Source organism: Esox lucius, chromosome 19 (assembly GCF_011004845.1).
Source record: "Esox lucius isolate fEsoLuc1 chromosome 19, fEsoLuc1.pri, whole genome shotgun sequence".
Lineage (NCBI taxonomy): Eukaryota > Metazoa > Chordata > Actinopteri > Esociformes > Esocidae > Esox > Esox lucius.
In genome coordinates this window covers 20634265-20657634 of record NC_047587.1, presented here as the reverse complement: position 1 = coordinate 20657634, position 23370 = coordinate 20634265, and the positions used below count along the sequence as shown (strand labels likewise).

Here is a 23370-nt window from a genome sequence, read left to right as displayed (position 1 = left end):
TGTGTGTGTGTGTGTGGGGTTATGTAGCGGTGAGCCCTCCAAGTGATGTGTATGTATCTAGCAGAGGTAAGAATTGGACAGTTTGCTGGTCGGCCCCAACAGGTGAACGGCCTGATAGGTACAACGTCAGGCTAAGCCCTCTCAAGCAGGGCCGCCATAGGGAACTGTGGGTACATGGCTCCAGATGTGTGGTTCTGGGCATGTTGGATCCAGGGCAGACCTATGAGGTGTGCGTGGCTTCAGTGAGAGGACAGAACAATAGCCAAGAGATGTGCAGTACCAACACCACAGGTAAGATCACAGATGTAATGTCAGCCCACTGACACCATAGATAAAGATCACAGATGTCATGTCAGCCCACTAAAACCACGACACCACAGGTAAAGATCACAGATGTCATGTCAGCCCACTAACACCACGACACCACAGGTAAAGATCACAGATGTCATGTCAGCCCACTACACCACGACACCAATGGTATAGATCACAGATGTCATGTAAGCCCACTAACACCACAACGCCACAGGTAAAGATCACAGATGTCATATCAGCACACTAACACCACGACACCACTGGTAAAGATCACAGATGTAATGTCAACCCACTAATACCACGACACCACTGGTAAAGATCACAGATGTAATGTCAACCCACTAACACCACGACACCACAGGTAGAACTACCTGTTCTACCTGTGGTGTTGTGGACCAACAGACACCACAGGTAGGATCACAGACATCATGTAAGCCCAGCAACACCACAGGTAGACCAACAGACACCACAGGTAGGATCACAGACATCATGTAAGCCAAGTAACACCACAGGTAGACCAACAGACACCACAGGAAATTCTGTATACATTGTATGTGTGTTTCATTTGTGTGTGTGTGTCTGTTTGTCTGCTTTCAGATCCTTGGCCAGTGCAGGTAGCTGTGCCTGTTTCTGTGGGAAGCACTTGTGTGATTCTGCATGTCCAGAGACCTGTGCTGGGTGTGTGTGATGGCGTGAGGGTGTGTGCGTGTAAGGGAGTGTGTGAGGGCATATGTGTGTGTAAGGGAGTGTGTGAGTGGTCCCCACTCCTTCCCGGTCAGAACACAGTGGTGGTCAGCAGACTGGTTCCAGGGGAGGAGTATCACTTCAGCGTCTACAGCACCAGCCAACAGAGAGCCGGACCGCCCTACAACACACACACAGTCAGGACCCGTGAGTACTAACAAACACTCTCAGGATCTGACTACACACATACATACTCTAAACCTGTGAGTACACACACATTCACTCTATCATTCACTCTATCACATTCGCACTAAATAAGTGCATTCCTTAAAGTCAATAGCGTATGTTGCCCCTTTTGTCTGAAATAACTTAATGTAGATGTCTCTTAAATCAACTAGGAGAACTTTTTTGCCCACCCTTCTTTACAGTACTACTTCTACTCTGTCATGTTTGACAGCTTTCTTGAATGCACAACCAGCTTCAAGTCTCCCACAACATTTCCATTGGTTTGAGATCTGGGCTTTGACTTCCATAACCCTCCATTTCTGTTTTTTTATCCATTCTGTGGTAAATTTGCTGGTGTGTTTTGGATCATTGTCATGTGTGGCAATATATTTTTCTGCATAAGTGAACTGCCTTTCTGTTTATGTTAATATATTGCATGAATTGTTTCAAACTTTAATGTGATTTGATCAGTTGGGTTCCCTTTATCAATGAATGCGGTTGGAATTTAGCTCAATTATCAGTGTTTTCAAATATGTGTAAAACAAAAAAGAAAAGACAACCAGTTTGCACTTGACTGTAAATATCATTTTCTCCTCGTCCTTCTCTTATAATGGTGTCAGTGATGTGAAATGTTTCTGTGTGGGTGTGTGTGTTTGTGTGGGTGTGTGGGTGTGTAGGCCTTGTGTCTCCCAGCAATGTGAAAGCGGGAGAGGTAACAGAATCTTCAATAGAAGTGTTGTGGAGTCCCGCCCATGGACATGGACACAACTATGAAGTAATCTGTCTCAACTGTCATCACACACTAATGGTAAGCCAGCTGTGTATGTGTGTCTTATTCTGGATGTACTAAACTAAGCTGTCCACACCAGGAAAAAGGCTATTTCTGGCTTAGTAGTTGGTTTTAGGGTACAATTTATGATTCATAATAATTCTTTTTGAATGGTTGAGGAAGGCCAGACATTGGCTGATGTTTGTTTATAACGCTGTCCTGAAGAAACTCACTACTATCTCTCAAACATTCATTTGAGAAACTACAGTTATCAAACTCTCACAGGATTGGCTAGTGCTAGACATACCATGGGCTTATTTACAGGTAATACGTAATTTAACTACTACACCTCCCATGTTTGGAATGTTCTGTGGAATTATCTTAAGCGAAAGGCCATGGTGCCTACAACACAGTTAGAAAAACTGTTAAGTGTCTGTTTTACAGTCAGATGTAATTGGTATTCTTAATGTGTTTAAACTCTTTGTATTTAGTATTTTTACTCTGTGTATTTATTTGGTTTTCATAGCTGTAACAAAAGTCTCAGCTAAAAAAGAAACCTTGGTGTCAGTATGATTCTTTCTGTATAATTTTTTTTATAAATGGTTAGGAATTGAAATTATGGAATTAGTTCAAGTTAGGTATCCATTCCAAATGGTCACAAATCATTAAGGTATAGGAAAGTGTTACAAAAAAACATAAATAATTTGACATAACAACATTTCGAGTTGAGGTAATCTATTTAAAGGTGACAGTTCTTCCAATTTCCCCAAGTGATTCTCAAGTGGTAGTAGATGTTTTCCCCACCAGTTTGTCTGATTTACAGGTTGGTCTTGCAGGTGTGTGTGTGAAGTTAGTTTGTGGTTGTGTGTGTCTATGTAATGTGTAAATATATACAGTGGGTATAAACACCCCGGTTAAAATGCCAGGTTCTTGTGATGTAAAAGAATGAGACAAAGAGAAATCATGTCAGAACTTTTTCCACTTTTAATGTGTCCCATAATGTGAACAATTCAATTGAAAAACAAACTGAAATCTTTGAGGGGGAAAAATGAAAAATAAAAACCTTACAATAAACTGGTTGCATAAGTGTGCACACCCTCAAAGATTTCACGTTCACATTATGGGTCACATTAAAAGTGGAAACATTTATGACATGATTTCTCTTTGTCTCATTCTTTTGCACCACAAGAACCTGGCATTTTAACAAGGGTGTGTAGACTTTTTATATCCACTTTATGTGCGTGTTAGGTCCAGAAGGTGTCGGTTCCCAGGACAGTGTTCTCTGGGTTGATACCAGGCAGTCTGTACCGCTTCTCTCTGAGGACAGAGAAAGAGTCTTTCACAGACAGTTCCCCTGTTACAGTCAACATCACCACAGGTACACACACACTCTCTCTCTCCCACACACACATGTACAAAACCACATTGCTAAACACAACCCTACAGTACTAACATTCATGATTGTTATGAGCACATAAACAGATAAAAAAAATGTTTTGGGAGCCCTCCACTAGGGTAATTTAGATTATCTGCTAGAGGTTAGATTTATAGAAAAACATATAATTTGGTATAGTGTTAGAACCTTTGGTTATTGAGGTTAGGTTACAGTAAGATAACATTTCTGTGTTAAGTTTCAGGTCCACACAAGGATAGATAAACAAACAGAGGTGTGTCTGTGTGTGTGTGTGTGTGTGTGTGTGTGTGTGTGTGTGTATCAGCTCCCAGTCCAGTGAAGGTGTCTGTTCTCAATAAAACCACCACATCTGTGACAGTCGGCTGGAGAAAGGTTAGGGGCGTTGCAAAAGGCTTCATTCTTTCAATCACGAACCAAACCTCCAGTCAGCAGCTGAATCTCTCAGTCCAAGAGCCGTGGTAAGTCCCCTCCTCCTGGCATGCTGTCTTCTTATTCGCTGGTCCAGCTTCCACTTGCTGCCTGGGTAACATCGGCCTGTGTCTGTGATCCATATCTTCAGTTTGTGTATGTGTAAGTCCCCACAACGACAATGTAACCTTCAAACTTGGTCACTACAAGACTTTTGGGCAGGTCCTCACTAGGAAAATTGTTTTCCAGTTTTGTTAAGGGTAAAATAGTATAGAAATGGGTTTACTTTTAGGTTTATTCCTTACTGGTTAGTTTTAGGGTTATGCATTAAGGGTTGTGTTAGGTTTAGGCAAGAAGGTTAGGCTAATACGGTTACGGTTAGATTACGCTTAGGTTTCAGGTACTTACAAGGATAGAAACATTGTGTGTGTGTGTGTGTGTGTGTTCCTGACTTAACTATGAGTTACTATGTGTAGGTCCTACAGGTTTGAGGACCTATCTCCAGGAGGCTATTACACAGTTGATGTTATCAGCAGCAATGGAGAGAGGAGGAGTACACCTACTTCTATACGCATCAACACCAGTGAGTTGTGGACACACACACACACACACACACACAGACATACTTCCAAATATATGCCTGGGAACAGCTGTACGTTTTCTTGGATTTGTTCCAGTAAGAAGAGGTAATCAGTTTCTCTCCAGCTTATGTTCCATTTTAAAGTCAAGATCTCACTCACACTGAATTTACAGTTGTGCTCAAAAGTCTGCACACCCTTGGAGAATTGGTAATATATGTACCATCTGTAAAGAAAACATGAGTGAACTGGCAAAACACATCTTTTATTTCTTATGGGATTCACATTCAACTGTAGGTCATAACAGAATGGCACAATCATAAAACAAAACATGGCAACAAAGACAAAAATTAACTGATCCCAGTTCAAAAGTCTGCATAACTTTAGTTCTTAATATTGTGTATTGCCCCCTTTAGCATCAATGACAGCGTGCAGTCTTTTGTAATAGTTGTCTGTGAGGCCACAAATTCTTGCAGGTGATAGCTGCCCATTCGTCTTGGCAAAAGGCCTTCAGGTCATGCTAAGTCTTTGGTTGTCTTGCATGAACCGCAAGTTTGAGATCTCTCCAGTGTGGCTTGATGATATTAAGATCAGGAGACTGTGATGGCCACTCCAGAACCTTCACCTTTTTCTGCTGTTACCACTGGAGGGTCAACTTGGCCTTGTGCCTAAGGTCGTTGTTGTGCTGGAAAGTCCAAGAGTGTCCCATGCCCAGTTTCGTGCAGAAGAATGCACATTTTCGGCCAGTATTTTCTGATAACACGCTGCATTCAGCCAGCCGTATTCCCGTGCTTTTAGAGCTCACACACCCCCAAACATCAGTGAGCCACCACCATGCTTCAGAGTGGGGATGGTATTCTGTTCACTATAGGCCTTGTTGAACCCTCTCCAAACATAACGCTTATGGGTGTGACCATAACGTTCTATTTTGGTCTCGTCACATCAAATTACAGTGTGCCAGAAGCTGTGTCAAAGTGTTGTCGGGCAAATTGTAACCAGGCTTTTTTGTGGCATTGGTGGAGTAAAGGCTTCTCGCTGGCAACTCAACCCAGCAGCTTATTTTCGTTCAAGAATCGTCATTTTGTCCCCCTTGAAACAACCACACCGTCTTTTTCCAGAGCAGCCTGTATTTCTCATAAGGTTACCTGTGGGTTTTTCATTGTATCCTGAACAATTTTTCTTGCAGTTTTGGCTGAAATCTTTCTTTGTCTACTTGACCTTGGCTTGGTATCAAGAGATCCCTGAATTTTCCTAATAAGTGATTGAACAGTACTGACTGGCATTTGCAAGGCTTTGGATATATTATTATATAATTTTCCATCTTTGTAAGGTTCCAATAACTTGTTACACAGGTCTTTTGACAGTTCTTTTCTGCTCCCCATGGCTCAGTATCTACCCTGCTTAGTGAATCCATGTGAGAGCTATCAAACTCATTCACTATTTATACGCAGACACTAATTAAAATTTAAAAAGCCACAGTTGTGGGAAATTCACCTTTAATTTTCCAGAGCCAAACATTCAAGGGTATGGAAACTTTTGATCAGGGCCATTTGGTTGATTTCTGTTATCATTATGATTTTAAAAGGAGCCAAAAAACTGTGATAATGAATGGCTTCATATGTTCACTGTCCTTAAATAAAAGACATGACCAGTAATTTTTTCAAAATCAATGCCAAAATTTCACAATTTCTGCCCGGGAACTGGCAGAAAAATATAAACTGTAAGAAACATATCAAACCCACCTCTTAATCCATACACTACTAACACAGAACAGTTAATTCTGATTGGGTTAGTTTCTTGTTGACTGGCTCATATGAGAAAAGAGTTTCTGGTTGGTATCTCTTTAGTCCCGGGAGCACCACAGGAAGTGTTGCAGTTGGAAGAGGATTGGACCTCATCTGTGTTTGTCAGCTGGGGAGCCCCAGTAGGGGGCGTGGAGGGGTACAAGGTAGGACACTCTCTTCTCCTCTCATTTTACATTGCAGTCATTTAGCTGACACTCTCATCCAAAGTGTCTTAAATTATTGATTGCATACATATACAGTAGTACCTATAGGATTTTACATGTTTTTCTTTAAGGGGAGGTAGAGGGGATGAATGAGCCAACTAGAAGCTGGGGATGATGAGGTAGCCATGTTGTTTTGAGAGCCAGATTGGAAAGGTAGTCATGACACCAGGGTTAACAGGGCTAGAGTCAGGCTACTTTTAAGGTAAGTGCCTTTGTAGTCAGGACATTTCCCATCCTAAAGACCCAAGTTCTCTTCTTGGCAAACGACTTGCACACTGCAGAGAGAACACACATAATGAGTTCTTTATAAAAGGAAGCAGGACGGGGGGCCAGGACAGGGGCCAGGACAAGGGGCCAGGACAGGGGCCAGGACAGGGGGTCAAGACAGATCGTCAGGACAGGGGGTCAGGACAGGGAGCCAGGTAATATTAACCTGCAGGCTTCCAGAGAACATACTCACCTGGTCATTGCCTAGTGACTCATCAGAGCAGGGCCACACATAATTTATAAAAGGAAGCAGGACAGGGGGTCAAGACAGGGGGTCAGGACAGGGGGTCAGGAATAGAGTCCAGGACGGGGACCAGGACAGGGGCCAGGACAGGGGCCAGGACAGGGGGTCAGGACAGGGGGTCAGGACAGGGTCCAGGACGGGGACCAGGACAGGGGCCAGGACAGGGGGTCAGGACAGGGGGCCAGGACAGGGTCCAGGACGGGGACCAGGACAGGGGCCAGGACAGGGGGTCAGGACAGGGGTCAGAACAGGGAGTCAGGTAATATTAACCTGCAGTCTTTCAGAGAACATACTCACCTGGTCGTTGCCTAGCGACTTATCAGAGCAGGGCCACTCTGGTTACCAGCCCTTTAAATATGTATGACCCCCACAGAGCCACTGCCAGGTAGAATGACCAAGCAGTACACATACTGTATAGATGCACATACATTTTTTTATCCTTGTGCGGACTGGAAAATCTGAAATCCCTGTTCACTATCACATAACCTTAAACCTAACCTTAGTCCTGACCCTCAATCTATCCCTTACTAATAACTTAAACTTCCTAATCTAAGGACTTCTAGTCTGGGTGGACAATTGAATCTGTACAGATAAAACAGGATACTGGTTGCTCTGTGTTTTTGGTTTGCAAAACTCCAACATTAGATTTTGTTGCAGTCCTAATATTTTGTGTTCTTCTTAGCTACTGTTGTGTCAGTCAGGGGAGAAGTTGTCGTGTCGTGCAATGTTGCTCCAGACCAACAGCGTCCAGGTTGGAGGCCTAACACCAGGATCAGATTATAACATCACCATCCTGAGCCTGTTGGGATCAGACTCCAGCCAGCCTGTCACTACACCGTTCTCCACACGTAAGACACACACACACACACGCACACATGGACACACACACGGACACACAGAAATGCAAATCAACAATTTTTATTTTAAATGTGGCTAGCCATGTTAAAGCTTAGTGACATTTGTGATGGTTGTGAGATGAGACAGATGTCATGTTATACTAACGTGTGTGTTTGCTGCAGGTCCGGCTCGTGTGTGTTCCCTCTTTTTGCTCCACGTTAACTCTTCCTGTGCTGTGTTGAGGTGGGATGCTGCCATTGGTCAGTTTGACTTCCACAGGGTAACTGTAGAAAATGGCTCTCACACACAAATGCTCGAAGTTTCCAGTGAGATGCAGGTTGCTACGGTAACAGGACTGAAGGACGGCTGTAACTACAATATGAGTGTGAAGCGTATCCGACGAGGAATGGCAGGGACCGCAGCCTCCTTGACCATAACCACAGGTACCTGAGAGCAACACAACTACCACTCTGTCCACACTTTGACTACACTCTGACCACACTATATACACACTATGACCACACAATAACCACACTATAACCACACTATGACCACACTATAAACACACTATAACTACACTAAATACACACTATAATCTCACTCTTACCACACTATGACAAAACTATGACCACACTATGACCACACTGTAGACACACTATAACTACACTATAACCACAATATGACCACACTATGACCATACTATGACCGCACTTTAAACACACTGTAAACACACTCTGACCACACTATGACCACGCTTAAACCACAATATAAACACACTATGACCACTCTTTAACCACACTCTGACTACACTATAAACACACTATGACCACACTCTGCACACACTAACCCTAACTCTAACCCTAACACGCACACTACAAGCACACAATAAGGATACTCTGACCAGACTATGACCACACTATACCACGTTATGTCCACATTGTCCCAGATTTCAACACTCTCTCTCTCTCTCTGTCTCTCTCTCTGTCTCTCCCTCTGTCTCTCCCTCTGTCTCTCAGTGCCACGCCGTGTGCGGGGCTTGTGTGTGGTGAGTGTGTCTGCCCAGAAGTTGTCTCTTCGTTGGGAACAGTCAGAGGGGTGCGTGGAGCGGTACCTCATCAGCCTGCTTCCCAACCAAGGAACTGTCTCTGTCTACCACACAAATGATGGACATGTACAGGTATCCTACACGCAACCAATCATTAACATGGATAATATAAAGCCCTTTTACTCAGCAGTTATCACAGTTCTTTCACAGATGCCTTGACTAAAACCCCAAACAGCAAGCAATAGGATGTTGAAACACGATGGCTAGGATGAGTTTGGCGGGTTGAGATTAAAAGAGAATGGCCTTTTAAGGTCAACATTTTCATCAAGATATTAAAATGTTCTGATTATGTACAGTGCCCTCCATAAGTATTGGGACAGTAAAGTCAAAACGGATATTTTTTTGTTTCCACTCAAGGCATGTGACAATACAGAAGTTAAGAATGCCACCTTTCATTTCTGTCCATTTCAACACTTACATGTTTTACCAACTAAGAATAACAGCATTGTCAGTGTTCCATCCCCCCATTGTATATGGAAATAACTATGAGACAGACTGACATCAAATGTGACATTCTGTCTTCTGCCTCATATTCATTTTTGAATAATTTTCAGTTTACAGCAAAAATAGCCATTTTTACTTTACTGTCCCAATATTTATGGAGGACCCTATACCAATTCTTTAGCAGTAAATATACAAAGACATCACTTGGCTTTTCATAACAGCATTAAAAACTTATTACAGACACACATAGAAACATACACACACACGCCCACACACACACACATGGAATTCATTTTGCACGGTAGATGTTATCAGCACCAGTGGAGACGGGAGGAGTTAACAGGATTCTGCAAACTTCAACACCACTAATTTATGGTGAGGTATATGCACACACACAATCACAACACACACACAAACACATACCTCTCCCTCACCCACCCACGTCCAACCCTGCTCAGCAGTCAGGTGTCAGATACCCTCCAGTGTAACCTAACGCACACACACACACACACACAGGTTTAGTAATAGCTCATTATTTATTAGGCAGGCCTCCTGAGCTCAACCCTGAATCATTCATTTGGGGAAACTGTTCTCCCCAGAGAAATAGAGAATGAGTGAGTTTGCCTACATGGAGGCATGGTGTACACACTGCTCTGCTTCTTTCTGAACCTAACTGCTTACCATTGGACATACTGCTAAAGGTGGACTGGGTTACTTGCAGTGCAGGACAACTATTTCTACTGCTGTAGCAAACCTGTTACAACCCAAAGGCAGGACTACAAATATAACGGCTTCAGCTCACCTGTTGCTTCTTCATGGTTGGACTACAACTACTACCTCTGTTGATATACCTTAGGGCTGGACTACGACAGCTTATGCTGTTGCTAACCTGTTGATGTACCCAAGGGTTGTACTAAAACTACTACTGCTGTTGCTATCCTGTTGATGTACCCCAGGTTGTACTAAAACTACTACTGCAGTTGCTAACCTGTTGATGTATCCGAGTGTTGTACTAAAACTACTATTGCTGTTGCTAACCTGTTAATGTACCCATGTGTTGTAGTAAAACTACTACTGCTGTTGCAAACCTGTTAATGTACTCAAGGGTTGTACTAAAACTACTACTGTTGCTAACCTGTTGATGTACCCCAGACTATGACTACTACTGCTGTAGCTAACCAACTCTTTTACTACATTTCTATATCGCCCTGAAACTCTTACCAGCTAAATGTGAAATAGCTTACTAAATTAGTCCTAGACTAATGCACAAAGATCTAACTGCTGTAAATAAATTGTTGACCACACTGGACTGAAAAACTGCAACCTAAAATCCTTACCTCTAAGCCATCTAACCAAGAACATTGAGTTCATGGCTATATAGCTGGACACCACAAACACTGCCTCTTTCTAGCCTCCTGCCTCTGACCAATTAACAGAACTGTTGCCTCTGAACAGCTAACAGCTAACTGGATTAACTGCTGCCTCTGAACAGTTAACAGCTAACTGGATTAATTGCTGCCTCTGACCAGCTAATAGCTAACTGGATTAACTGCTGCCTCTGACCAGCTAAAAGCTAACTGGATTAACTTCTGCTTCTGACCATTTTAAAACTAACTGGATTAACAGCTGCCTCTGACCAGCTAATAGCTAACTGGATTATCTGCTGCTTCTGACCAACTAACTGGATTAACTGCTGCCTCCGACCAGCTAACAGCTAACTGGGCAAACTCAAACATGGCCTTCACCTTCCTGCTGTTCTTTACATGTTTCCTGGGATACACTCACTCACAGGTTAGATTGCTCCATGTGTGCCCACACACTGATATATGCAACCACATACATAAAAATGTGGTGTTTGTGGGAAGGTTCTAATCATGTGGTCTCTCCTCAGGCAGATGTATCCAGTCTGAGTCCTCGAACCACGTTTACGGTCATGGTGACCGCCGCCTCCTCGTCCAACCTCAGCCCACCGGTCAGCCGCATAATCACCACCATGGAGACCGGTGAGATGCACATAGGCCTACAGTTGACCCATAGATTTATCCGCTCTGAGGAATCATTGCTCTGTTGCTGCCCTCTGCTGATAATGTTTATTATCTTCCAACCTGTGTGAGTGTGTGTGTGTGTGTGTGTGTGGTAACTCTAACCCTGTGCTAAGTACGATAAAGGGTGCTAGTAAATGTCAATGAAATGCCAGACCTCTGAGGGTCCATTCACGAGAATAGAGCAGTCAGGTCACACACACAGTTGGTTCACCCACTACCAAACAGTAACAGCAGTATCTGGAGCAAGAGGATATGTCACAACCTCTCTCATAGTCCTCACAATTTGTTAAATCGACTGTTATGTATGACATATCTGACAGACTTTCAGGAGATTTTGGAGAATTTTGCCTGAACAGATGCCGTCTTTTCTCTGTTGTCCTTTCCTCCCCTTCTCTTCTCCTAGCCCCAACATCCGCCCCAAACAATCTAGAGGGTGAGAGAGTAGGCTCCAATGGGATCCTTCTGTCCTGGGTCATGCCCCATGACTCCCACGTCCACGGTTATGTGATCAGGTGATGTTGACTCAGATAAGACTCCTTTTACACTGCTGTCATTGTAATGAAGCTAATCTATTGTGCTATATACTTAAAAATGTTTTAGATTCAATTGTTTGTATATCAACTGGTGTTGAAATAAAAAATATATATCTTTAATTGCAGGTACAAAGAGATGTGTCCTTATCCAGACACCACCTTCAAAGAGGCTCCGAAACCCCTACCTGACACTGAGACCCTCCTGAACCTGTTTTTACCAGGTTCTACCTATAACATCCAGGTAACTCTCAAGACAGTACACAGCAAGGTCTCATATCTGTTTCTCTCATTTGTCTGTTTCCAACATCCATCTGTTTCCAACATCCATCTGTTTCTCTCATCTATCTGTTTCTCTCATCTATCTGTTTCCATCATCTATCTGTTTCTCTCATCTGTCTGTCTCTATCATCTTTCTGTTTCTGTCATCTGTCTGTTTCTCTCATCAGTCTGTTTCTGTCATCTGTCTGTTTTTGTCATCTGTCTGTTCCTCGCTGGTCTGTAAAACTTGCTGGTCACCCTGGTCCCACTGTGCTCCTCATCTTTGGCCAAATCCGTAATGACTGCAGCCCTGTCCAGTGTTGAAATGTGCTGTCATGGAAACAATGGTAAAGTGTGCCTCACACCCATAGAGGGAATAAAGCTCTATGACTGATTGTTCTCAGGCCGATCTTGATTGGGATGTTGAGTTTTATGTTATTTTGGATGGCATTTTGATGTGTTCCCCCTGTCTCTCTATCTCAGTTGGTTTCTCTCTCTCACTCTTTCTCTCTGTTCCCGATTCCAAAAAAGTTGGGACACTGTACAATTGTGAATAAAAACAGAATGCAATGATGTGGAAGTTTCAAATTTCAATATTTTATTCAGAATACAACATAGATAACATATCAAATGTTTAAACTGAGAAAATGTTTCACTTTAAGGGAAAAATACGTTGATTTTAAATTTCATGGCATCAACACATGTCAAAAAAGTTGGGACAAGGCCATGTTTACCACTGTGTGGCATCCCCTCTTCTTTTTATAACAGACTGCAAATGTCTGGGGACTGGGGAGAAAAGTTGCTCAAGTTTATGAATAGGAATGTTGTCCCATTCTTGTCTAATACAGGCTTCTAGTTGCTCAACTGTCTTAGGTCTTCTTTGTTGCACCTTCCTCTTTATGATGCGCCAAATGTTTTCTATGGGTGAAAGATCTGGACTGCAGCCTGGCCATTTCAGTACCCGGATCCTTCTTCTATGCAGCCATGACATTGTAATTGATGCAGTATGTGGTCTGGCATTGTCATGTTGGAAAATGCAAGGTCTTTCCTGTAAGAGACGACGTCTGGATGGGAGCATATGTTGTTCTAGAACTTGGATATCATAACTGTCAGCATTGATAGTGCCTTTCCAGATGTGTAGGCTGCCCATGCCACACGCACTCATGCAACCCCATACCATCAGAGATGCAGGCTTCTGATCTGAGCGCTGATAACAACTTGGGTTGTCCTTGTCCTCTGTAGTCCGGATGACATAGCGTCCCAGTTTTCCAAAATGAACTTCAAATTTTGATTTGTCTGACCACAGAACACTTTTCCACTTTGCCACAGTCCATTTTAAATTATCCTTGGCCCAGAGAAAACGCCTGCGCTTCTGGATCCTGTTTAGATACAGCTTCTTTTTTGACCTATAGAGTTTTAGCCGGCAAGGGCGAATGGCACGGTGGATTGTGTTCACCGACAATGTTTTCTGGAAGTATTCCTGAGCCCATGTTGTGATTTCCATTACAGTATCATTCCTGTATGTGATGCAGTGCCGTCTGAGGGCCCGAAGATCACGGGCATCCAGTATGTTTTCCGGCCTTGATGATAACTTCAAACTCTTTGCAATTTTTCTCTGAGAAACCCCTTTCTGATACCCCTTTACTATTTTTCACTGCAGCATTGGGGGAATTGGTGATCTGCCAATCTTGACTTCTGAGAGACACTGCCACTCTGAGGCTCTTTTTATACCCAATCAAGTTGCAAATTTGTCCTCCAGCTGTTCCTTATCTGTACATTTAACTTTTCCAGCCTCTTATTGCTACCTGTCCCAACTTTTTTGGAATGTGTAGCTCTCATGAAATCCAAAATGAGCCAATATTTGGCATGACATTACAAAATGTCTCACTTTCAACATTCGATATGTTATCTATATTCTATTGTGAATTAAATATAAGTTTATAAGATTTGTAAATTATTCCATTCCTTTTTTACTCACAATTTGTACAGTGTCCCAACTTTTTTGGAATCGGGTTTGTACAAGAGAGTCGTTTGAGAACAGTGTATATGCAGTTGTGCGTTACGGACACAGACTCAGAAACTATTATCTTGATCTGGTTGAATAATTGATTGCAATTAAATAATTAATTGTAAACAGATCTATGGATCAGCCATGCTGTTCTGTTTCCACAGACTCTTCTTTCAATACTCTGTATGAGAGGATTGTTAATTGTTTTTGAATACATTATTCCTTAATGGCCATAACACTGCTTAGCATGACAGGCAAGGGAGTTTGTGTGTGTGAATGTGTGTATGTGTGTCAAATTATCTGAAAACAAAATGTCAGAGCTTTGTAAGGTGTAATTTCTTGGTTACCACATAACTTTACTTTTGTTTGGTGTGTTTTGTGTCAATTTTTCTTTGTTTTCTCAAGCTGTTTGTGCAATAATTTGTTACTTAACAAATGGTTAATTAACTGAGTAATGTTTTTGGTTTAAGAAAATATCTACCAGACCTTGATCAGTGCTTGCAGGCCCTCAACCCCTATCTCCATCGACTCCTATTACCTGCAAGCTTGCCTGTTCCAGCAGAACTGGCCGAAGTAAACATTAATGTAACCTGGGTTAGGGTAGGAAAGGGACACATCAAGCTATCCTAGCCAAACTGCCACGTTTCTGGTTTGTAAACGTGCAACTGCTGAAGAATCAGCTTTGTGTATGTTAGCTGACCAAATTAGCTAGCAAAACTGCATATGAATATGGGAGTCCTTTCAACCAGATGCAATTTTCTTTGTCATGGAATATTTTATCCAAATAAATCTAAAACAAACCACATGGGAAAGTTGACCTGCATGAATTCTGCATTCTTCACTCGCTATGAAGTACACAGCAATGAGCCAACGGGAAAGGCTCTTGCGCCTCCTCAGAGTGTGTGCCAACCAGGAGATCTTCAACCTTGTCACAAGCTGTAATTCCCATTTGCTTCATGGAGGCCACCATTGTCCTAGTGTCCAAAAAAAGACATGACAAAGTCCTTCGATGGGTTTGTCATGACCCACATCAGAGGAAGACTATCAGGATCACTGGATCCACTCCACATGGCCTACTGACAAAACCGATCAACGGAGACATTTTCATTGCTATTCAAAGAGCCACAACACACCTACATGATAATGCTGTTTATGGTCTGTAGTTCAGCATTCAAAACTACTGTTCCCTTCAAATTCATTACCATGCTCAGATCTGGACATCCCGCTGTGCAACTGGGTATTGGACTTTTTAATGGGCTTATCTAAGGCTATGAGGACTGGCAACAATCTGTCCTTACTGACTCTTTTAATAAAGAAAAGTATATACTGTATATTTAAATATATGTTTTGGTAGTTTGCTTTAATGAAAGGTAATAGATAGGAGAGTTAGCGTGCTGAAATAGCAGTTGGCCAAAATCACACCCAACCTACAGTAAATGAAATTGAAATGGAGGAAGCAGCTGAGACTGTTGGACTAGCACCATGGCTGTAGGCCTGATGATGAGTCGGCTTACAAGTAGGACGGAATCAATATAGCAGTCTGGTGCCAGGACAACAACATCCGCAAAACAAATTATTGACTTGAAGAAGATTGCTGACTTCTGGAAACAGAGGAGCAAACGTGCCCCGATCTACATCAACAAAGTGAAGAGAGTCAGGTGTTTGAAGTTCCTGTGTACTCACAGAGGACTTGTCGGGCACTATCAACACCACCAATGCTGTAAATAGGGTACAACAGTGGATCTATTTCCTAAGGTGACAGATGAGGTTTGGCAAGCCGCTTGAAATGCTAGTGGTGCTGTATGGAGATCCTCCTGCCTGGCTGAATCATGCCCTGGTACGGGAACTGCATGGCATGTCGCATTTATCTAATTTGCTAAAGCAAGGATCAGAGATGTGTCCCACACCACCGTACTGCAGTAGTGTTAGGGTCAGAATGTTACTGACAGTGGAAACATTTAGTATGCTGTCCTGTATGCTGACTTAATAATGTCTCTCTCTTACTGTTCAGGTGGCAGCAGAAAACTCTGCTGGTGTTGGACCTTTTAGCAAGTCTCTTTACATCAAAACCAATGAGGCTCGTAGGTATCCTCTAATTACCTGACGACAACCCATACATACACAGTCACACACAAAGCCAATACATCTGTTTCTCCATCTCTTTTCAAGCCCCCGGCCTGGTGACTAACCTGACAGCGTTTGCTCAGAACCACACGTTTGTCGTGGTCACCTGGTTCTTACCGCTCCGCATCAACGGTCTGATCACCAAGTTTGCCGTCAAAGCCAAACACGCTCGTACCGGTCAGACCGTTCGCATGCTGGAGGTGGATGCTGAGGAAATCATGACCGGAGCACTACCACACTGTAACGTACGTATGCCTCTCCGTGTCGCTCTCTGCCTTCCTCTACCTGCTTTATCCGTGACTACTTCCAAGACCGTTGGTCCACCGTGATGGATGGGCTTTTTAAACTTAAAGAAAAGACTATGTGGTGGTCTAAACAGAGCAGTGCAACTGGCCCCCCACTGTCTCCCGCATTCTCTCTGTCTTTTAGTATTCCAGCAAGATCTTAATATCTCACGTCAACATTAGAAGTGTTATTGAGGCGTTTTGGGCAGTGTTCATCCTGTGTTTAGGTTAGAGTTATTGTTTGGGGTGGGGATAAAACAGCATTGGGAATATTGTTCATTACCTACTTTCACTGTTATTACTGTTATACATTTCAGAATAAACTAATAATTAACACAGAATATACTCAAAAAAGCAATGAACCCATCTTATTTATACCACAGGAATGTACAGAGGGGTGAACAAGTATTTGATACACTGCCGATTTTGCAGGTTTTACCACTTACAAAGCATATAGAAGTCTGTCATTTTTTTAAATAAAGAAAATCACATTCTATGATTTCTAAGTAATTAATTTGCATTTTATTGCATGACATTTGTATTTGATACATCAGAAAAGCAGAACTTAATATTTGGTACAGAAACCTTTGTTTGCAATTACAGAGATCATACGGTTCCTGTTGTTCTTGATCAGGTTTGCACACACTGCAGCAGGGATTTTGGCCCACTCCTCCATACAAACCTTCTCCAGATCCTTCAGGTTTCGTTGCTGTCGCTGGGCAATACAGACTTTCAGCTCCCTCCAAAGATTTTCTAGTGGGTTCAGGTCTGGAGACTGGCTAGGCCACTCCAGGACCTTGAAATGCTTCTTACGGTGCCACTCCTTAGTTGCCCTGGCTGTGTGTTTCGGGTCATTGTCATGCTGGAAGACCCAGCCACGACCCATCTTCAATGCTTTTACTGAGGGAAGGAGGTTGTTGGCCAAGATCTCGCGATACATGGCCCCATCCATCCTCCCCTCAATACGGTGCAGTCGTCCTGTCTTCTTTGCAGAAAAGCATCCCCAAAGAATGATGTTTCCACCTCCATGCTTCACGGTTGTGATGGTATTCTTGGGATTGTACTCATCCTTCTTCTTCCTCCAAACAAGTGGAGTTTAGACCAAAAAGCTCTATTCTTGTCTCATCAGACCACATGACCTTCTCCCATTCCTCCTCAGGATCATCCAGATGGTCATTGGCAAACTTCAGATGGGCCTGGACATGCGCTGGCTTGAGCAGGGGGACCTTGCGTGCGCTGCAGGATTTCAATCCATGACAGCGTAGTGTGTTACCAATGGTTTTCTTTGAGACTGTGGTCCCAGCTCTCTTCGGGTCATTGACCAGGTCCTGCCATGTAGTTCTGGGCTGATCCCCCACCTTTCTCATGATCATTAATGCCCCACGAGTTGAGATCTTGCATGGAGCCCCAGACCGAGGGAGATTGACCGTCATCTTGAACTTCTTCCATTTTCTAATAATTGCGCCAACAGTTGTTGCCTTCTCACCAAGCTGCTTGCTTATTGTCCTGTAGCCCATCCCAGCCTTGTGCAGGTCTACAATTTCATCCCTGATGTCCTAACACAGCTCTCTGGTCTTGGCCATTTTAGAGAGGTTGGAGTCTGTTTGATTGAGTGCGTGGACAGGTGTCTTTTATACAGGTAACAAGTTCAAACAGGTGCAGTTAATACAGGTAATGAGTGTAGAACAGTAGGGCTTCATTAAGAAAAAGAAGCCTTTGTTCTCCCCACTGTATATGGACATAGTCACAGATCCATGAATATGATTTAGTCGTTCACTTGAATTATTCCTCACATTGAGATTCTTATACACTATATTTAGTGATGGAAACTACATTAACTGGTATGATGGTCTGTTACTTGGCCGTGATGTTAGGGAGGGCACATTGTGGGAAACTTCAACAAGCTATTTCAGGAATCCAGTGATTTTGTAGAAAGTGTGTTTAGGGTTATATAAGCTGAGGATTGCTGTGTTCTTTTGTATTATTCCCCATCTCCTCTCTTTATATGATGATTAGACTCAAAATTTAATTGGTCCTTCGTAGTGGAAATCCAAACATTGTTTTGAACAATTTGCAAGAAAAGGATGTGCAGTTTCCTAAGTCTCTCTGATTGGAGAAATTCAGGGCTTAGATTTCACTAAGTACTTTGGGAGAGATGTGGGAGTTGACGAAAAAGGAGGCTAGGTCAAGGAATTGTCCTCCTTTCGTTGTCCTAACGTTTTAAACATCTTTCTCCTGCCCGGGTCGTCTCTGGCTCATAGTCTTATTCTCAACAAACACCAAATGGCCCTCTTCCCAAATTCCCTAACTAGTCTCTGGAGAGTAGACGCAAAATGATTTAAATGAAGAGAAGTTTGTGGACTTATTAATGAAGAGTTCCAACTGTAAAGATGTTCTTGGCACCACAACCTGCCCTCCACCATTTCAATCATAAATCCTTTATCAGGAAGCTTTCCTAATGTCTCTGACTCAACAGAGTGCTAGGGGTAGGTTAGGACTGAAGCTGTCCTTATCAAATGTGGTGACCGCCCTGTAAATACCTAGTGTGCGCATGCGTGTGTGTGTGTGTGTGTGTGTGTGTAGGATGCAGCAGATATCTTGTCTCGTGGGACTCCCAGTCCGTCGGAGGTGACTGCCTCCTCTCCTCCTATCACCCTGTCAGCTGTCCCGCCTGCTGCTACCTGGGCTGTACCAATATCCGTAGGGGTGGACCAGCTGCGGCCCTACACTGCATACGTCTTTGAAGTGTCCGCTTTTACCTCCGAAGGGGAGGGACAGGTGGCCTCTACCATGGTTCGCATGCCTGAGTCAGGTACACTGTCACACACACACACATCCGCACCATTTCTCCACAGCTATCTATTTCTATAACTGTCTACAGTTAATTTAAATTTCTATATGCCTATCCATTTAGTTCTCTACAAAATCTCTATCTCTCAGGATACCCTGCGTCTTCATGTTAATGTGCGTTTGTGTGTGTGTGCATGTTTGAATGTGTGTGTGGGTGTGTGATGGTGTGTGCGTTCTTACCCAAGGTAAATCACAACACTTTGCCGGTCCTCACTTTTGGTTTTGTAGGTTTGTGGTTAATGTCAGGGTTCTAGTGGTTTAAGTGGGGTAAAGATGAAGGGTAGATTTAAGGTTAGGTGTTTTAAATTATAGTAAAACAAGTGTATGTGTGTGTGTGTGTGTGTGTGTGTGTGTCTGTGTGTGTGTGCGTGTGTGCGTGTGTGTGTGCGTGTGTGCATGCTTCAGCCCCAGAAGACCCTCCTCACAACCTGTCCGTATGGAATGTGACGTCAACCTCATTTGCTGTCTCTTGGGACCCTCCAACCATAATTACTGGACGCTTCAGCTACGTCATCTATCTATATGGCCCTATAGGTACACACACACACACACACATACACACGCGTGCACGCCCACACACACACATATACAACACTCATTTTAAAGTACTTGTAGACTTAAATGACCTGAGGTTTCCAGATCACTGTGGCTTAAGGCAACATACTTAACCTTTATTTCTCCTGTGAGTCACCTGAATAAGTGAAAACGTTTGTGTGTGTGTGTGTGTGTGTGTTTGTGTGTGTTTGTGCGTGTGTGTGCGTGTGTTTCAGGGGTTCTCTATGAGAACAGCACTGCTGACCTACACTTTATGTACTCCGGTCTGACTCCATACACAACCTACAGAGTGGTGGTTCAGGCGAGATCTGCTGGCCTGCTGGGTCCGGAGGCCCTTATCACTCTACTGACCCCCGCGGAGGGTAGGGTCACACACCTGTCTTCTACAGTGATGCGCTGGGCCTCCTCTTGTTGCTTTCTAACATTGTGTGTGCGTGCGTGTGTGCGCGTGTGTGTGTGTGTGCGCGTGTGTGTGTGTGTGTGCGTGTGCGTGCGTATGTGCGTGTGTGCGTGTGTGTGTTTGCGCGTGTGTGTGCGTGCGTGTGTGTGTAGCTCCCAGTGCTGTGCAGGCTCTACAGGCAGTGGCAGTAAACTCAGTGTCTGTGCGTGTGACTTGGAGAAGTCCTGCCCAGCCCAATGGTCCGATTACACATTACAGAATCCTGGTTCTGTCTGACAACACACTGCTGCAGGACATCACCCTGATCGGATCTCAGGTACCTGTGTGTTTGGGCTTTGGTTCAGATGATCAATTTGGACCAGACAATTTCCGTCTTAAGGCAAAGGTTTAGGGTCAATTAGTGTTAGAATTTAGGTTACATAAAGGTTTTTGCGTTATGGGTTAGTGCAACTGTAGGCAATAGGGCTAGATTATGTTTAAACATAAATGTTAGGTTATTGAGGTGAGGGTTAGGTTATGTTAAGGGTAGGGGCAGGTTAGTGTTAGGGAGTATGACTTTTTTTTCTGGTCCCCACAACAATAGAAAGACAACTGTGTGAGTGTGTGTGTGTGTGAGAGAGAGAGAGTATGTGTGCCTAATGTTTTCCATTTGTCTTTAGGATCTAAATCACACTGATAGCCTTGGTGACAGAACTCCTACTCCAGGTATCCCTGCTGAATCACTGCGGCGTAAGAGATCAGCTGACCTCAGCCTGACCAATTACCCGCGTTCATTCACAGTCACCCTCCCCGACCACTCAGTCTTCACCAGCAGAATGGCGATCACCTCAACCGGCCGCACGCAGAGTACTAAAACCAGCCCTGACCTTAACAATAACCTGGAACACATCACTAGTACTAACCCTAACCTGGACCACATCACTAATACTAACCCTAACCTGGACCCCATCACTAATACTAACCCTAACCTGGACCCCATCACTAATACTAACCCTAACCTGGACCACATCACTAATACTAACCCTAACCTGGACCCCATCACAAATACTAACCCTAACCTGGACCACATCACTAATACTAACCCTAACCTGGACCCCATCACAAATACTAACCCTAACCTGGACCACATCACTAATACTAACCCTAACCTGGACCACATCACTAATACTAACCCTAACCTCAACCACCACAGTAACACTGACCCTAACCTTGATCACATCAGCAAGACATACCCAAAACATGACCACATCAGTACTATTAACCCGAGGGTCACTGAGATCCCCACTCTAAATAGTATTGGCCCTCGATCTGGGACCGACCAAGCCTCTTACCGTTCAGTTTCCTCTCCCTTGACCTTTGACCCTGTGACCTCAGGGACCCCTGCCCTCTCCTTGACCTCCTCACCCCTGCCTACTGCAGTCCCCTGGCTCACCGCTCACTCACAGCCTGATCAGCTCACCTCCGGCCAGCCACGCTTTTCCACACGCTCTGCAGCCTCCAGCACCCCGAGAGGTACTCACCTTTAACCTCTATCCTTTCCACATGGAAAACCATTTAACACTGTCCTAATCCTAATAACGGTGTTCAGACGCTGATTAACAGAATGTGTGTGTTGTAGGAGTGGATATGAGGAAGGAGGTGATAGACATGCAGTCTGAGTGGCTGTCTTACCTGGTCTCTGGTCTCAGTCCCTTCACTGAATACACGTTCATCGTTACCGCAGCAACCCCAGTTGGAGAGGGACCTGCCACACATGTTGCTGAGAAGACCAACGAGGAAGGTACACACAGATCCACCGTATCCCCGCTGTCTGTAGGTGTGTCATTGCCGTGCACAGCTGTTTATGTTGTCTGGTGTCATTGTCGTAGTTCCTAGCTCGGTGGTGGGCGTGTCCTATCAGAATGTAAGCTCCACTTCAATCCTGGTCACTTGGTCTCCGCCCCTAAACCCCAATGGACGAATCACACACTACGCCGTCTACGGACTCAACTTGCACAGCAACCAGGCTTTTCAGAGACATACGCTGGAGACAAGCATACTGCTCACAGGTAACACACACACACACACACTGTACATATGCCTTGCTCTCAGGGTTGGAGAAGTATACATGTTATAACCTGCTTGATGTGTTTCAGGACTGGAGAAGTATACAGGTTATAACCTGCTTGATGTGTTTCAGGGCTGGAGAAGTATACAGGTTATAACCTGCTTAATGTGTTTCAGGGCTGGAGAAGTATACAGGTTATAAACTGCGAGTTGCTGCATCTACAGTGGTTGGTGAGGGCTCTCTGTCTAATCTGGACGATATCTTTGTTGTCACTCCTGAGGACGGTACGTAACATGGACACACACACACTCCTTTGTTATTGTGTGGCTCCAGAGCAATTGAGAATCTGATGATCTCCCTCTGTCCTCAGAACCGGATTCCCCACCCATAGGGTTAACATTGGTGGACACCTCTCCATCCACCAGCACCCTGTCCTGGTCGCCTCCAGAGAGAGCCAATGGGGTGATCCAGCAGTATGAGGTCCTGTATGAGAACCAGTCGTATGTGGCGTTGTTGAACACCACTGTCCCAAGAGTGACTTTGACAGGGCTTATGCCCTACTCCTACTACAATGTCTCTGTCAGAGCATACACACGCCTTGGACATGGGAACCAGATTTCAGAAACACTCACTATGCTGTCTGGGGAAGATGGTGAGTCTTCACACCCCAAAACACTCACACAAAACTCATTTTAAATACTTTATTTGGATCCACAAAGGAAATGTACATTCAGTTCTTAAGGTCGCTGTATGAATGGACACTCAATGATACAGAAAGTACCTTGTTCAAATGAATAGGCTGCCAAATGCGTCGTCAGAGGCGTCGCTAGGATCACAATACATTTGGGGCCACTGTGTGTCGCCATCTATGGCAGGCCCACAATCTGAAGGCCACATGCTGTAAGCCAATACATGGCCGAGGCTGCCAATATCAGTGCTACCAGATTGCCCCGATATCAGAATCTGAGCTC

General features: G+C 43.9%; 1 protein-coding gene across 1 annotated transcript in view; it reads left to right on the top strand.

Moving 5' to 3' along the window:
• ptprq (protein tyrosine phosphatase receptor type Q) overlaps nucleotides 1–23370 on the top strand; it is a 45589-nt gene that overhangs the window by 3895 nt on the left and 18324 nt on the right. The window contains exons 8-33 of the mRNA XM_034288089.1: nucleotides 28–291; nucleotides 910–1203; nucleotides 1899–2029; nucleotides 3239–3368; nucleotides 3709–3862; nucleotides 4289–4395; nucleotides 6238–6338; nucleotides 7592–7757; nucleotides 7929–8189; nucleotides 8763–8923; nucleotides 11187–11298; nucleotides 11744–11852; nucleotides 12000–12114; nucleotides 12440–12478; nucleotides 16151–16220; nucleotides 16309–16508; nucleotides 19131–19359; nucleotides 19803–19931; nucleotides 20168–20314; nucleotides 20505–20668; nucleotides 21012–21198; nucleotides 21727–21864; nucleotides 21971–22132; nucleotides 22221–22400; nucleotides 22576–22683; nucleotides 22770–23051. Of these exons, the coding sequence (XP_034143980.1) occupies nucleotides 28–291; nucleotides 910–1203; nucleotides 1899–2029; nucleotides 3239–3368; nucleotides 3709–3862; nucleotides 4289–4395; nucleotides 6238–6338; nucleotides 7592–7757; nucleotides 7929–8189; nucleotides 8763–8923; nucleotides 11187–11298; nucleotides 11744–11852; nucleotides 12000–12114; nucleotides 12440–12478; nucleotides 16151–16220; nucleotides 16309–16508; nucleotides 19131–19359; nucleotides 19803–19931; nucleotides 20168–20314; nucleotides 20505–20668; nucleotides 21012–21198; nucleotides 21727–21864; nucleotides 21971–22132; nucleotides 22221–22400; nucleotides 22576–22683; nucleotides 22770–23051 (4140 nt within the window). The remainder of the gene's footprint in view (nucleotides 1–27; nucleotides 292–909; nucleotides 1204–1898; nucleotides 2030–3238; nucleotides 3369–3708; nucleotides 3863–4288; nucleotides 4396–6237; nucleotides 6339–7591; nucleotides 7758–7928; nucleotides 8190–8762; nucleotides 8924–11186; nucleotides 11299–11743; nucleotides 11853–11999; nucleotides 12115–12439; nucleotides 12479–16150; nucleotides 16221–16308; nucleotides 16509–19130; nucleotides 19360–19802; nucleotides 19932–20167; nucleotides 20315–20504; nucleotides 20669–21011; nucleotides 21199–21726; nucleotides 21865–21970; nucleotides 22133–22220; nucleotides 22401–22575; nucleotides 22684–22769; nucleotides 23052–23370) is intronic.